The sequence below is a fragment of the Gymnodraco acuticeps genome, unplaced genomic scaffold (genome assembly GCF_902827175.1).
Source record: "Gymnodraco acuticeps unplaced genomic scaffold, fGymAcu1.1, whole genome shotgun sequence".
Taxonomy (NCBI): domain Eukaryota; kingdom Metazoa; phylum Chordata; class Actinopteri; order Perciformes; family Bathydraconidae; genus Gymnodraco; species Gymnodraco acuticeps.
In genome coordinates this window covers 201,926-218,539 of record NW_022991543.1, presented here as the reverse complement: position 1 = coordinate 218,539, position 16,614 = coordinate 201,926, and the positions used below count along the sequence as shown (strand labels likewise).

General features: G+C 41.5%; 2 protein-coding genes and 1 long non-coding RNA gene across 3 annotated transcripts; all 3 read left to right on the top strand.

Moving 5' to 3' along the window:
• Positions 1-1,997: 1,997 nt before the first annotated feature.
• On the top strand, positions 1,998-4,585 carry LOC117533498 (tripartite motif-containing protein 16-like). Its single transcript, XM_034197276.1, has one exon. The coding sequence runs from the start codon at positions 2,004-2,006 to the stop codon at positions 3,669-3,671; it is 1,668 nt and encodes a 555-aa protein (XP_034053167.1). The 5' UTR covers positions 1,998-2,003; the 3' UTR covers positions 3,672-4,585.
• An 893-nt stretch (positions 4,586-5,478) lies between these two features.
• LOC117533480 lies at positions 5,479-12,102 on the top strand. Its single transcript, XR_004567057.1, has 3 exons — positions 5,479-5,530; positions 6,225-6,330; positions 10,340-12,102. It is a non-coding gene; the product is annotated as an uncharacterized LOC117533480 (long non-coding RNA).
• A 1,058-nt stretch (positions 12,103-13,160) lies between these two features.
• On the top strand, positions 13,161-15,833 carry LOC117533491 (tripartite motif-containing protein 16-like). Its single transcript, XM_034197271.1, has 2 exons — positions 13,161-15,035; positions 15,068-15,833. Exon 1 carries the CDS (start codon positions 13,254-13,256, stop codon positions 14,925-14,927), a length of 1,674 nt encoding a protein of 557 aa, XP_034053162.1. The 5' UTR covers positions 13,161-13,253; the 3' UTR covers positions 14,928-15,035; positions 15,068-15,833.
• The last annotated feature ends 781 nt before the right edge of the window (positions 15,834-16,614 follow it).

The following is a 16,614-nucleotide window of genomic DNA, read 5'->3' as shown; positions in this document are numbered from 1 at the left end:
CGTAAATTGGGACGTATTTTAAACCCTTTATTTAAAAGCTCTCACATTTTGTGCAGTAAAGCTCAAATATCCCGTCACATGCTAGTAATTCCAATTTTTTTATAAAAGCTTACATTATAAAAGACATCAAAGTTTCACATTTGAGCATTATTTGACCCTCCGTGAGACCAGTCATGTGGAAGTGCTTTAAATAGTAAGCTCTTAATGAAGAATTCAAGATAACATGGTGAATAATTGTCATTCCTTTAAACGCTCTTTCCATCTCTCTCTTTGTTCTTCTTCCTGTATTCCTGAAACACTGGACCAGGGTCCTCTGAACACATGAGAGGCTTTCACTCTGTCATATATCTGCACGCCGCCTTCTCCATTTGGCTTTATGAACAAATCACCTTGCAGCAGCCAGAACTTGAAAAACAAACAAATGGTACTCAGCTGTGTCTTTCCTTGACTCGTGGATATTAAATGTTAAGGCCGACCGTCTTTGAACCATGATTCCATTGATACATCTGTACAGTGTTTGTGTGTGTGCATGTGGACGAGGGGGGGGTGGACGGATGAATGGACTCGATGACAATATATTGTACAAATAGTGAATATAAATATGTATGCTTGGAATGTTAAAGAATATGATAAGAGGGAGAAATCACTATTGTTGTGATCGTTGTGAGACCAACAGAGGAATAAAGGTCTGAACTGGGGACGTGGAGGTTTACCTGAGGTTCAGGTAAATGAAAGATTGTTTGAATGTAACTTTGGAGAGTAACTGTTGGCTTTACCAAACTGGAATAAAGACCTCTGATAAGAGATATTTCCAAAGGAGATATGTGTTGTTTTACTTATGCAAACATTTACATCTGCGTTACATAAGCTCTATGTATTTCAGTGTGAGGATCAAGAAGGTGACTTGTCTGATGATCATGCGTGTTCAAATATCTGCATGCTGCTCCTGTATTTAATCCTTTATAGCTCACAATTAAAAAATAAACCATAAGGGACAAGACACAACATACAATATAGGTCAAACCTTTACAACTTCTCCTTTCACGATTGATTTAGGAAGCAGAAGTTTATAGATATGTTTTAGTTTTTATAATTGACATACAAAATTACAATGTGACTACAGTGTAAGACAGTAGGTCACAAGTCTCAGTAACACCTTGACTTCATATTTGATAAATTACACTTCATATCTCATATCTGACTTCCCATTCAATATATTAGATTTATTTTATTCTAAATTGTATTCATCTGTCACACACACACACACACACACACACACACACACACACACACACACACACACACACACACACACACACACACACACACACACACACACACACACACACACACACACACACACACACACACACACACACACCAAAGGCCTTTGCCTCCCTAACCATTGTTTTTATGGGTGAGCCTCCCATTTATTGATGTCAGATATCTCATTTAGTGTTTCTCCACCTCACACTCTCCAAAGCCACACACCCCTTCAAAAGAACATCTGATAACTCCTTCAGCCTACTTTCAGCTGCACAAAATATTCAACTATTAACTTATTCAGCTATTTCAGGACATTGAGGCTATACATTTACAGTAGAGGAAATAAGTATTTGATCCCCTGCAGAATTTGTAAGTTTACCCACTTATTTTACAACTAAAAGCTCTCTTCAAATGTAGAGCAGGTTGAAAGCGAGGCTCCGTTTGTAAATGAGGAAACAGTTCAGAGTGTCAGCGCTGCTCCTCCTCCTGGAATGAGTCAGAGTTTGATAAGCCCTCCCTCTTCTTCCTGCTCTCAGACACAGCCAGCTCCACTCTGTATTTCCTGGTTCCTCCCCTTTAGATCCACACTGAGGAGGATGGGTGTAACCAACACGTGGGTAAAGTAAGAGCTGATAGGCCAAATTCACTGCACACACACATGCTGTTCAGATCACAGCTCACATAGTTTCAGTTCTCAGGAAGTGAAACTCAGACACTCGCTGCCACTGAGAGGAGAAATGAAGCAGAAAGGAGTTCAGCTGGACCGGGAAACCTTCTCTTGTTCGATCTGTCTGGATCTACTGAAGGATCCGGTGGCGACTCCCTGTGGACACAGCTACTGCATGAAGTGTATTGAAGGCTTCTGGGATGGAGAGGATGAGAAGAAGACCCACAGCTGCCCTCAGTGTAGGCAGAGCTTCACACCGAGGCCTGTCCTGCTGAAAAACACCATGTTAGCAGCTTTAGTGGAGGAGCTGAAGAAGAAGACTGGACTCCAAGCTGCTCCTGCTGATCTCTGCTATGCTGGAGCTGAAGATGTGGCCTGTGATGTCTGCACTGGGAGAAAACGGAGAGCCTGTAAGTCCTGCCTCGTGTGTCTGGCCTCTTATTGTGACAAACACCTCCAGCCTCATTATGACGTAGCTCCATTAAAGAAACACAAGCTGGCGGAGCCCTCCAAGAAGCTCCAGGAGAACATCTGCTCTCGTCACGACGAGGTGATGAAGATGTTCTGCCGCACTGATCAGCAGAGTATCTGTTATCTCTGCTCTGTGGAGGAACACAAAGGCCACGACACGGTGTCAGCTGCAGCAGAGAGGACTGAGAGGCAGAGAGAGCTGGAGGGGAGTCGACTAAACATCCAGCAGAGAATCCAGGACGGAGAGAAGGAGGTGAAGCTGCTTCAGCAGGAGGTGGAGGCCGTCAATGGCTCTGCTGATAAAGCAGTGGAGGACAGTGAGAAGACGTTCACTGAGCTGATCCGTCTCATGGAGAAAAGAAGCTTTGATGTGAAGCAGCAGGTCAGATCCCAGCAGAAGAGAGAAGTGAGTCGAGTCAAAGAGCTTCAGGAGAAGCTGGAGCAGGAGATGGTTGAGCTGAAGAGGAGAGACGCTGAGCTGAAGCTGCTGTCTCACACAGAGGATCACAACCAGTTTCTGCACAGCTACCCCTCACTGTCAGCCCTCAGTGAAGCTACACACTCCTCCAGCATCAACATCCGTCCTCTGAGCTACTTTGAGGACGTGACGGCGGCCCTGTCAGCAGTCAGAGACAAACTACAGGACGTCCTGAGAGAGGAATGGACAAACGTCACACTGACTGAAGTGGATGTTTTACTGCCAGCAGCAGAGCCCACCTCCAGAGCTGGGTTCTTAACATATTCACAGGAGATCACACTGGATCCAAACACAGCAAACACACAGCTGTTAATATCTGAGGGGGGCAGAAAAGCAACATACATGAGACAACTACAGTCTTATTCTAGTCATCCAGACAGATTCACTGATTATCCTCAGGTCCTGAGTAGAGAGAGTCTGACTGGACGTTGTTACTTGGAGGTGGAGTGGAAAGGGGGAGCAGTTTATGTAGCAGTCGCATACAAGAATATCAGCAGAGCAGGGGGTGGGGGTAAATGTGGATTTGGACTCAATGACAAATCTTGGTCCTTAGAGTGTTTCCGACACAGTAATTCATTTCGTCACAACAGTATCCACACTAACGTCGCAGGTCCTCTGTCCTCCAGAGTAGGAGTGTACCTGGATCACAGAGCAGGTATTCTGTCCTTCTACAGCGTCTCTGAAACCATGACTCTCCTCCACAGAGTCCAGACCACATTCACTCAGCCGCTTCCTTCTGGAGTTTGGCTTTATTATGGAACCACAGCTGAGTTTTGTAAACTGAAATAGCCTGAAGACATTTGAGGAACTCTTCTACTTCCTAAACTCATTGTGTCCATCATTGTTGCTGAGAGCTGATTGTTCATGTCTTCACTGCACAGAGATCAGCTGTCAATCAAACATTATGGGATGTGCTTTAACATCTTCTCATGAGTTGTTCTGTAGATGTTGGAGTTTCTTTAGGCGGCGCTCCTTCCTGTGTCTGTTTAGCCATGGAGGCTGTCACTGCTCAGGAGGGTTTCTGTTGACCTCTACTCATATTTCTCTGCATGGAAATGTAAACTTTGCTCTAAATATGTGTTGAATATTGATATATTTGTATGTTGTTGTTTCTCTTGAAGCTTGAGTCTTCAGAGAGAAAGCACCAGAGCTTCTTTCATTGGAGATATTTTATTCTGGCCACTTTCTCAACAATAGAGACATTTATAATCACATGTATTATTTTGACAGATTATATATTATTGTTGCCCAAATTAATGAACAAATGAGTTCCCCAGATGGTTATAACACTTATTTCATCATTACATGTTTATTTAAAATGATATTACTTACTGTCATGATCATAATCAATAAGTCAATCATTTATTATTCTCCTGTCAATAGCTTAGAGTCTTTGTTTGGGAAATACATTGTATAATATTACAGTTATTGTTTTGCAGACTCATTGTTGTTGTTGTTGTTGTTGTTGTTGTTGTTGTTGTCCAAATAGAAAGTGGGCACTCTGATGTTTTATAGAACATTAATTATCATGATAATAATCAATAAGTAAATCATTTCTGATTCTGTTTGAAATAGCTGAGATTCAGATTGTGTGGATGAAGTGAAACTGATCATGAAATCATTGAACAGACTTTACTGATGGGATGTGTGATCAAATTAACTGTTTGGATATTAATAAAGGTTTGTCTTTCAAAAACAAAAAAGGATGTTCTTCTTGTATAATGTCCAAGGTGCCATAACATTTAACAATTTTCATTCAAATGATTTCACTTTTCTACATTTCTCCGCTAAGTTCAGCAGTTTGTAGCTAAAAGCAGTCGCCATTCAGCTGTTACAATATTCAGCTTCTTCTGCATTTTCTAGTCTAACTTCAACTGCCTTCCTCCATGCAACGACTAGCTTTCTGTGGTGAGTATTTCACTATATTTAAATGTGTATACTTGTGGAAGCCCATCCTCTAAAAAGGAAAGTTGCATAGTTAACAATGGTGAAAGTAACTTAGTACATTTACTCAAGTAATGTAGCCTACTTAAGTATAATTCTGGTACTTTTACTTCCACATCATTAATACAAATCTGCATATGAATTAAAGGTATTAAAGAAATGTAGTGGGGTAGAATTACAAAGTACCTCAAAAATGTACTGGAGAAAATCTACTTTTCACTGTACAATACATTTCAGAGGCTTTTAATGCACTTCATTTATTTGACAAAAGTAGTTGCTTTTTATACAAATTCATGTGTTTATATGATATATATTTTTTACAAATTGACTCAGCACTTTCCAAAATGTGCTCCATATTGACCAAATCCAACATTTAAAAAACTCATGTATTTTCTCATGATGAAAACAAGATATTATAATATTGTATAATAATACAACTCTTATATAAAAGAGTACTTTTACTTTTGATACCTGAGTACATTTAGCTGATAATACTTCTGCCAAATAGACAATAAATAGAACTTCTTTGGAAAGTTCAACACTTTTCTTCTGTGACAGTTTCAACCTGCATGGCACAAAAATAAATATATATCAAAGGTGAACCTGTCAGACTCCAAGTGGGAGGACTTCCATGTGATCACTGGAGCGTTACAGATGTACTTCAGAGAGCTGCGCTCTCTTCCACGACTTCATCAGCGCAATCAGTACGTGAAACACACAGCTGCACCACAACCACAAAACCAACATCAGCCTTTAGCTGTTAGCACTCAGAGCTCACAGCTCCTCATAACTGTTCAGAAACTAGACAAAAGTTAAACCAGTACAAACCACAGACTGTCTGTGTCATGGCGAATACAGTCGCTGGTTTATTTATGTCTGTAGGCTATAGGCCGTTGCTGTGAGTGTGGACGGTCGGAACATATACAACGTTAGCGTAGCCAAACTCCATTCAGAAAAAAAGGATTAAAAAAGGTTTTTAGCCTGCCGTCTGTCTGCAGACTAATCAAAACATTAATTCATGGTTTTTACTAACCGGTATCAGTATGTTGTTACTTCGGCATCATTTTGAAACGTGTATTACAATTAAATCACGGTCAAATATGTTCATTTTGTTGTAGTTGTAGCCCCCTGGCCAGCGATTCTCTCACTAGTTTAGCATACTCAGCCCGGTTGTTGGCCCGGAAAGAACCTGGATTTTGGAGAGCCAGAAAACTGTGAAACCGTACCCGTTAGCCTCTTTGTAAACAGCGTAGTATTCATATTGTCTTTTATTGGGAATAAGTAAAACAATGTGCATATGATGTGGAAGTAGTCAGTGAAACAACAGAAGGAGGCATGAGACTCTTTGATGAATCCAGATGATTCACTTTGATAAATGTTGTGTTTTCTGTTGTGCAGAGAGTCCAGACTACAAGCAGCGGGTTCAGTCCATTAAAGATCTGGTCCGACAGCTTCCCGTCTGCAACCACGACACCATGCAGACTCTCTTCAAGCACCTCAGGAAGTGAGAAAAACACTCTCTTACTGCTCTATCATTTATTTTTCCTTTTCTTCAGCTTGCTGTGTATAATGCCTACAAATCAAATCACACTTTGTATGCCTTTCTCTGGCGACATCTGCGGCCTGAGGCATAATATGTTTGAGTTGTCCGTCAGAAATAACTTCCAAACATATGTCTGTCCGTACGCCTCGTTCTCCCAGGAATGCATAGAGGGAACCTTTTCAGATCTGGCACACATGTGGACTGTGACTTAAAGATGAACTGATCAGAAATGTGCGATGAAAGCAGGGGCGGACTGGGACTAAAATGCAGCCCTGGAAACTGACCCAGTCCGGACACATGAAATGTCAAATGTTAGAAATCCGCTGTTTATTATTTAAAGTTTTACGTCCGATTCACTCCTTTTTCCCTCTCTGTACACAGCTCCAGTTTGATCATTGGCCTGTCATCAGATTTCATTTTTAGTTGCTGCTGTAGCGGAAGTTTAGTACAATTATTTTTGATGAAATACTCCAAATCTCCACCCTCCATAATTGCACTTGCTTCAGTTGCTTGCTACTTTTTAAGGGCAGTGATGACAGTTACAGTACGAACTGAAGTTGATGTGATTTGATTGGATTGTGAGGCATGACGTGCGCCTCATCTGATTGGTCAATCCCTCAATTTTTTTTTCACCAAGGGAAGCCAATTTTGGCTGGCCTCCTCTCGCAACAGAGAGTGCAATCTACTGTTTCACCATAACATCTAGAGGGGCGCTGTTTCACTCTTTGTAAAATACTCAATGAGAATGGGGGAGAGACGGGCCGGCAGAATAATTACCGAAACTAAACGAAGTGTTTTTATTTATTTATTAATATTATAACTACAATGCAAAAAAACAGGGGAAGCCTGGCTTCCCTTGGCCTCCAGGAGAAAACGCCACTGAGTTCAAGGGATAATTCTCACCCACCTCTTGCTCTTGCCCTGCACGTGTATGTGCCAGTTGAGCTGGTTCTTCCAGCAGCTCAACTCTGTCCCTCATCATGAACGCAGGAGGCTGGCTGTATATCTGAACTCGTGCCCTCATCATTCTCTTCATCATCTTGCACTTGTTCTAAGCTGCTGCTGATAGTGTTTGTAGCGCTGCTGCCAAAAAGGTCTGTCGATTTGCGACATTTATAAGCTTCACCTGCGAGTGACTTCACCTTTATTTCTCTTGCCTTCTCGGCTACCCACCTTTTCCTTTTCGTTTTCTTTGATTTGTATCCATGTTTTTTCATTCTCCCTGTCTGCCGCGGCGTCTAATCCCTTCTCTTCGGCCCAATCCCAAACCACTCCCTCGACCCTACCCCTCCGTGATGGAGTGAACTCCGTCTGTAGCACACACTCGCAGCTCAACGAGGCTCCCTCCTGTCAGATGGAGGGAGTAAACACAGCAGCAAGCTTTGGGACGGCCTCCCCTCTCTCCGGCAGAAACAGGAAATGCCGTAACTGTGTGTAACAACGGTTTCAGATCAGCATCTCTTAGACAAAAAGTTTAAATGAATAACTCAAATAAAACTCCAAAACTCTTTCATTGTGTTTCAAAGCTCTTTTAGTTTTAAACCTGATGTTTATAAGCTTCTTAGTTTTTGCAACGGTCTGTAAATATACACAACTTTATAATAAAATGCACACATTTACATTTTTCTAAACTAAACACAGGTATGATCCTAAGTTAAAAACATATGAGGTTATCATGAGGTTGTTAACATCGTAGTTTATCAGTGGATGTTTGCTGGAATTACTTGTAAACAGCGTGTTTCCTGTCGGACACACACAGCGTGACTCCGGTCAGGTAGAGACCGGTCTCAAGTCAGCACCGCTGCAGACTCGCTGTTTGAGGGCTTGATAGCCCACTCCCCCTCCACACTCGTTGCTTTGGAACAGCCCTCAATATGGCGGACCCTCCGCGTGAACGCGCAAACGGAGGGGTAGGGTGTGTCACTACCCGATCTGCAGCTCTGCCCGATCTGCAGTGCGCATGTGCGAGATGGTCCGCCATATTGGACAACTCCGGACGGCAACCCAAGTAGGACAACATTGACACAGTGGCTTTTGTTAAAGCTCAAAAGGAAAACTCGTGAGAGATGAGTTATTGTTATTACAACGTGACTTCACTATTATTTAACAACTCTTTTTATTGGGTTCTTTTATTTGGGGTTAAGTACATTGTCAGAATAAGTGAGTAATGAATGTAACTTCTGTTAGACAGCCATATGCCATACATTTTTGCACACATTCACAGTAAATATGTATTCAGTATGATAGCTGTCTAACAGAAGTTAAATCCATTTCTCACTTATTCTGACAATGTAGTTAACCCCAAATAAAAGAACCCCATAATGAAGATGAAAAGCGAATTGACGACACTACACGACACGCCCCCTACTACGCCACCCACGGTGGCTGAGAGACCGTACATGGCATGTTATTGTAGCATTTTAAGCAACTATTAGGCAAATAAATTAATAACCTATCCGTTTGAGAACCCCTTGGAACCCCTTATCCCATTTTGATGGTTGACATCTCATTTGAACAGTGAAAGCCAGAATGACAGCAGGGGTGAATTTCATTTTATAATTTTGCAATAAGTCAAAGATATGTTTACTGTATATTCTAAAAATGCTTGTCATGTAGGCATACTGGAGGTACCGTTCCAATGATGTATTAATAATAAGATATATATAGCGCCTATATATATATATATATATATATATATATATATAATAGCAAAATAAACACAATTACACTGCGCTAAACTGCCACATCGACAAACAAACAAGAACCTAAATAGTATGTAATTATATCTAAAACCACAATACGTTTAATAATTGCCTGTACTCGGTGCGCCATATTGTTTGTTGTCTGTTGTCTGTAAACCTCCATGTCTCCTTAAATATCCTTGCGTCAGCGTCTCACGTGTTGGGCGTGCTCTCTTCTGACCATATTTGGAAGTACAACTTTCGCGGCCGCAGCTAGACCCTTCTCAGCCACCGTAGTGTCGTGTCAGGTGGGCGTGTCGTGTACCATCGTGTACCATCGTGTACCATCGTGTACCATCGTGTACTGTCCGCGGCCGCAGCTAGACCCTTCTCGTGTAGGGGGCGGTTTGGGAATGGGCCTTCGTGTGGCCGGTCTTTTCTCTTCTTTGTGTGTGATTATTTGACATAAGAACCACACAACTGCATTAGCGGCCGCTGTCGGCCGTCAGCGCAATTTAAATGATGACGTTAAACCTTTTCTTTTTAAAGTGCCTGCCGTCCACAGCCCTTGACGACCGGCCGTTCTGTGGTTCTCCAGATTCTACAGATGGCCAGTCCGCCCCTGGATGAAAGCTAACTACTAATTAGGACAATTTCAAAAATAGGATAAAAATAGGCTGATGACAATTTGGAAGAATTTGGTTGAGGCATACGATCGTCACTCTGTAATACTAGTATAGCGGATTTATGAGTTGATAATAATTAAAGAATATTGAGTTTTTCCTCCATATTTGTAGGCTTTTTCTCATTCTATAAATGTACACCTATATTTTCAGAAAATGACAAAATAAATCACGAATGAATGTATAAATACGTCTAAGAAATTCTGAGTTGTTTACTCTTTACTCCCCTGCCCAGGTTTGTATATTTCACCTACAACGGCCTAAATAAACCATCATACATATCTGATTATGAAAAATACGACAGCATTACGGAGCAGATTGTAAACAGTAGAGTATTTCTGAGAGAATTCTGTGTTTATTACGTATCTGCAACCACGTTTTTTGCACTACTAAATACTGTGAATATTTACTTCATTATGTGACCGTCTATGTTTCCTGTAGATATTTAATTGCAGTTTTACTGCACTGTTAGTTTACAGTTTTGTTATTGTGCTGCTGTGTTTATTGTATTTTTGTAACTCTGGCACAACAATTTCCTTCGGGATAAATAAAGTCTTATCTTATGTCAGGATTTATTATCAATTCCAAATGATGTGTCCTCTCCAGGGTGATCGAGCACGGCGAGGAGAACCGTATGACCACTCAGAGCGTGGCCATCGTGTACGGCCCCACGCTGTTGCGCCCCGAACAGGAGACGTGGAACATCGCGGTCCACATGGTGTACCAGAACCAGATCGTGGAGCTCATACTGCTGGAGTACGAGAACATTTTCGGCAGGTAGAGAGAGACGCTGGAGGACGAGCCTCTTGTTTTTCTCTCTCACTCTCCCAACGCAGAGCTCTTCCTAACCCAGCGTGGCCTTGCCGAACACAGCCTGGCTCGGCTCGGCTCGGCTCAGCTTCTCTTCCTCTCAAATTGTAGTCACTGGCTTTCTCCTCTCGTACAACCTCCGGACCAAAGCTACGCAAATGTGTCATAAACCAAACCATAGATGTATCGAACTAGCGACCAAGAAACAGGTTTGCACTTTTCAGTATCTCATGTTCTCCTGCAGCTGCGTTTGTGCCACTTTACTGCAATAGTTGGCGTCCAAATGTCCGACACTGGATTCCTAATACAGGGCCATAAACGCCTCGTCTACTGCACAGAGACCAAAGCATCAGTTGGCTGGAAGTAAGGAGGCGTCAGTATTGGAGGTTGGAGACCGGACTGTATTGTATAACCTGTCACCACTCCTGTAAGAACCACACTGGGGAACCAAGAGAAGGAACTGCTGTGCTTGGCTTTAGACGTTTAGACACTAAGAGAAGCAACGTGGAGAAGAAGGGATGGAACGCTTTTATTTAGGAATGATATGAACATTTACTGCCCTTTCCGTTCAGGTCTCCCTTTGTCTTTCCTTTTATTTGAGCAGGAATGCTTCACCATCAAAATGACCACTTGTATATCAAATTACTCGACTCGTGTTTTCTTAAGTTTTTGAAGATGATGTCGTTTTTCTTGTATCCCTCTACGGTAAGAAGAATTCAAAAAACTGTTTGATGAATTGACGTAAATTGGGACGTATTTTAAACCCTTTATTTAAAAGCTCTCACATTTTGTGCAGTAAAGCTCAAATATCCCGTCACATGCTAGTAATTCCAATTTTTTTATAAAACCTTACATTATAAAAGACATCAAAGTTTCACATTTGAGCATTATTTGACCCTCCGTGAGACCAGTCATGTGGAAGTGCTTTAAATAGTAAGCTCTTAATGAAGAATTCAAGATAACATGGTGAATAATTGTCATTCCTTTAAACGCTCTTTCCATCTCTCTCTTTGTTCTTCTTCCTGTATTCCTGAAACACTGGACCAGGGTCCTCTGAACACATGAGAGGCTTTCACTCTGTCATATATCTGCACGCCGCCTTCTCCATTTGGCTTTATGAACAAATCACCTTGCAGCAGCCAGAACTTGAAAAACAAACAAATGGTACTCAGCTGTGTCTTTCCTTGACTCGTGGATATTAAATGTTAAGGCCGACCGTCTTTGAACCATGATTCCATTGATACATCTGTACAGTGTTTGTGTGTGTGCATGTGGACGAGGGGGGGGTGGACGGATGAATGGACTCGATGACAATATATTGTACAAATAGTGAATATAAATATGTATGCTTGGAATGTTAAAGAATATGATAAGAGGGAGAAATCACTCTTGTTGTGATCGTTGTGAGACCAACAGAGGAATAAAGGTCTGAACTGGGGACGTGGAGGTTTACCTGAGGTTCAGGTAAATGAAAGATTGTTTGAATGTAACTTTGGAGAGTAACTGTTGGCTTTACCAAACTGGAATAAAGACCTCTGATAAGAGATATTTCCAAAGGAGATATGTGTTGTTTTACTTATGCAAACATTTACATCTGCGTTACATAAGCTCTATGTATTTCAGTGTGAGGATCAAGAAGGTGACTTGTCTGATGATCATGCGTGTTCAAATATCTGCATGCTGCTCCTGTATTTAATCCTTTAGCTCACAATTAAAAAAATAAACCATAAGGGACAAGACACAACATACAATATAGGTCAAACCTTTACAACTTCTCCTTTCACGATTGATTTAGGAAGCAGAAGTTTATAGATATGTTTTAGTTTTTATAATTGACATACACAATTACAATGTGACTACAGTGTAAGACAGTAGGTCAAAAGTCTCAGTAACACCTTGACTTCATATTTGATCAATTACACTATATCTCTCATATCTGACTTCCCATTCAATATATTAGATTTATTTTATTCTAAATTGTATTCATCTGTCACACACACACACACACACACACACACACACACACACACACACACACACACACACACACACACACACACACACACACACACACACACACACACACCAAAGGCCTTTGCCTCCCTAACCATTGTTTTTATGGGTGAGCCTCCCATTTATTGATGTCAGATATCTCATTTAGTGTTTCTCCACCTCACACTCTCCAAAGCCACACACCCCTTCAAAAGAACATCTGATAACTCCTTCAGCCTACTTTCAGCTGCACAAAATATTCAACTATTAACTTATTCAGCTATGTCAGGACATTGAGGCAATACATTTACAGTAGAGGAAATAAGTATTTGATCCCCTGCAGAATTTGTAAGTTTACCCACTTATTTAACAACTAAAAGCTCTCTTCAAATGTAGAGCAGGTTGAAAGCGAGGCTCCGTTTGTAAATGAGGAAACAGTTCAGAGTGTCAGCGCTGCTCCTCCTCCTGGAATGAGTCAGAGTTTGATGAGCCCTCCCTCTTCTTCCTGCTCTCAGACACAGCCAGCTCCACTCTGTATTTCCTGGCTCCTCCCCTTTAGATCCACACTGAAGAGGATGGGTGTAACCAACACGTGGGTAAAATACAAGAGCTGATAGGCCACATTCACTGCACACACACATGTTGTTCAGATCACAGCTCACATAGTTTCAGTTCTCAGGAAGTGAAACTCAGACACTCGCTGCCACTGAGAGGAGAAATGGCGCAGAAAGGAGTTCAGCTGGACCGGGAAACCTTCTCTTGTTCGATCTGTCTGGATCTACTAAAGGATCCGGTGGCTATTCCCTGTGGACACAGCTACTGCATGAAGTGTATTAAAGGCTTCTGGGATGGAGAGGATGAGAAGAAGACCCACAGCTGCCCTCAGTGCAGGCAGAGCTTCACACCGAGGCCTGTCCTGCTGAAAAACACCATGTTAGCAGCTTTAGTGGAGGAGCTGAAGAAGACTGGACTCCAAGCTGCTCCTGCTGATCTCTGCTATGCTGGAGCTGAAGATGTGGCCTGTGATGTCTGCACTGGGAGAAAACTGAGAGCCTGTAAGTCCTGCCTCATGTGTCTGGCCTCTTATTGTGAGAAACACCTCCAGCCTCATTATGACGTAGCTCCATTAAAGAAACACAAGCTGGTGGAGCCCTCCAAGAAGCTCCAGGAGAACATCTGCTCTCGTCACGACGAGGTGATGAAGATGTTCTGCCGCACTGATCAGCAGTGTATCTGTTATCTCTGCTCTGTGGACGAACACAAAGGCCACGACACGGTGTCAGCTGCAGCAGAGAGGACTGAGAGGCAGAGAGAGCTGGAGGGGAGTCGACTAAACATCCAGCAGAGAATCCAGGACGGAGAGAAGGAGGTGAAGCTGCTTCAGCAGGAGGTGGAGGCCGTCAATGGCTCTGCTGATAAAGCAGTGGAGGACAGTGAGAAGACGTTCACTGAGCTGATCCGTCTCATGGAGAAAAGAAGCTCTGATGTGAAGCAGCAGGTCAGATCCCAGCAGAAGAGAGAAGTGAGTCGAGTCAAAGAGCTCCAGGAGAAGCTGGAGCAGGAGATCTCTGAGCTGAAGAGGAGAGATGCTGAGCTGAAGCTGCTGTCTCACACAGAGGATCACAACCAGTTTCTGCACAGCTACCCCTCACTGTCAGCCCTCAGTGAAGCTACACACTCCTCCAGCATCAACATCCGTCCTCTGAGCTACTTTGAGGACGTGACGGCGGCCCTGTCAGCAGTTAGAGACAAACTACAGGACGTCCTGAGAGAGGAATGGACAAACGTCTCACCGCCTGAAGTGGATGTTTTACTGCCAGCAGCAGAGCCCACCACCAGAGCTGGGTTCTTAACATATTCACAGGAAATCACACTGGATCCAAACACAGCAAACACACAGCTGATAATATCTGAGGGGGGCAGAAAAGCAACAGTCATGGAACAACTACAGCCTTATTCTAGTCATCCAGACAGATTCACAAATTGGCGTCAGGTCCTGAGTAGAGAGAGTCTGACTGGACGTTGTTACTGGGAGGTGGAGTGGAGAGGGGGAACAGTTCATGCAGCAGTCACATACAAGAATATCAGCAGAAGAGGGGGTGGGGGTAAATGTGGATTTGGACTCAATGACAAATCTTGGTCCTTAGTGTGTTTCCAACACAGTTATTCATTTTTTTACAACAATATCAACACTCCCGTCTCAGGTCCTCAGTCCTCCAGAGTAGGAGTGTACCTGGATCACAGAGCAGGTATTCTGTCCTTCTACAGCATCATCTCTGAAACCATGACTCTCCTCCACAGAGTCCAGACCACATTCACTCAGCCGCTACATGCTGGAGTTGGGCTTGGTTATGGTTATGGAGACACAGCTGAGTTTTGTAAACTGAAATAGCCTGAAGTCATTTGAGGAACTCTTCTACTTCTTAAACTCATTGTGTCCATCATTGTTGCTGAGAGCTGATTGTTCATCACTGCACAGAGATCAGCTGTCAATCAAACATTATGGGATGTGCTTTAACATCTTCTCATGAGTTGTTCTGTAGATGTTGGAGTTTCTTTAGGCGGCGCTCCTTCCTGTGTCTGTTTAGCCATGGAGGCTGTCACTGCTCAGGAGGGTTTCTGTTAACCTCTACTCATATTTCTCTGCATGGAAATGTGAACTTTGCTCTAAATATGTGTTGAATATTGATATATTTGTATATTGTTGTTTCTCTTGAAGCTTGAGTCTTCAGAGAGAAAGCACCAGAGCTTCTTTCATGTTAGATATTTTATTCTGGCCACTTTCTCAACAATAGAGACATTTATAATCACATGTATTATTTTGACAGATTATATATTATTGTTGCCCAAATTAATGAACAAATGAGTTCCCCAGATGGTTATAACACTTATTTCATCATTACATGTTTATTTAAAATGATATTACTTACTGTCATGATCATAATCAATAAGTCAATCATTTATTATTCTCCTGTCAATAGCTTAGAGTCTTTGTTTGGGAAATACATTGTATAATATTACAGTTATTGTTTTGCAGACTCATTGTTGTTGTGGTTGTTGTTGTTGTTGTTGTTGTCCAAATAGAAAGTGGGCACTCTGATGTTTTATAGAACATTAATTATCATGATAATAATCAGCAAGTAAATCATTTCTGATTCTGTTTGAAATAGCTGAGATTCAGATTGTGTGGATGAAGTGAAACTGATCATGAAATCATTGAACAGACTTTACTGATGGGATGTGTGATCAAATTAACTGTTTGGATATTAATAAAGGTTTGTCTTTCAAAAATAAAAAAGGATGTTCTTCTTGTATAATGTCCAAGGTGCCATAACATTTAACCATTTTCATTCAAATGATTTCACTTTTCTACATTTCTCCGCTAAGTTCAGCAGTTTGTAGCTAAAAGCAGTCGCCATTCAGCTGTTACAATATTCAGCTTCTTCTGCATTTTCTAGTCTAACTTCAACTGCCTTCCTCCATGCAACGACTAGCTTTCTGTGGTGAGTATTTCACTATATTTAAATGTGTATACTTGTGGAAGCCCATCCTCTAAAAAGGAAAGTTGCATAGTTAACAATGGTGAAAGTAACTTAGTACATTTACTCAAGTAATGTAGCCTACTTAAGTATAATTCGGGTACTTTTACTTCCACATCATTAATACAAATCTGCATATGAACTAAAGGTATTAAAGAAATGTAGTGGGGTAGAATTACAAAGTACCTCAAAAATGTACTGGAGAAAATCTACTTTTCACTGTACAATACATTTCAGAGGCTTTTAATGCACTTCATTTATTTGACAAAAGTAGTTGCTTTTTATACAAATTCATGTGTTTATATGATATATATTTTTTACAAATTGACTCAGCACTTTCCAAAATGTGCTCCATATTGACCAAATCCAACATTTAAAAAACTCATGTATTTTCTCATGATGAAAACAAGATATTATAATATTGTATAATAATACAACTCTTATATAAAAGAGTACTTTTACTTTTGATACCTGAGTACATTTAGCTGATAATACTTCTGCCAAATAGACAATAAATAGAACTTCTTTGGAAAGTTCAAC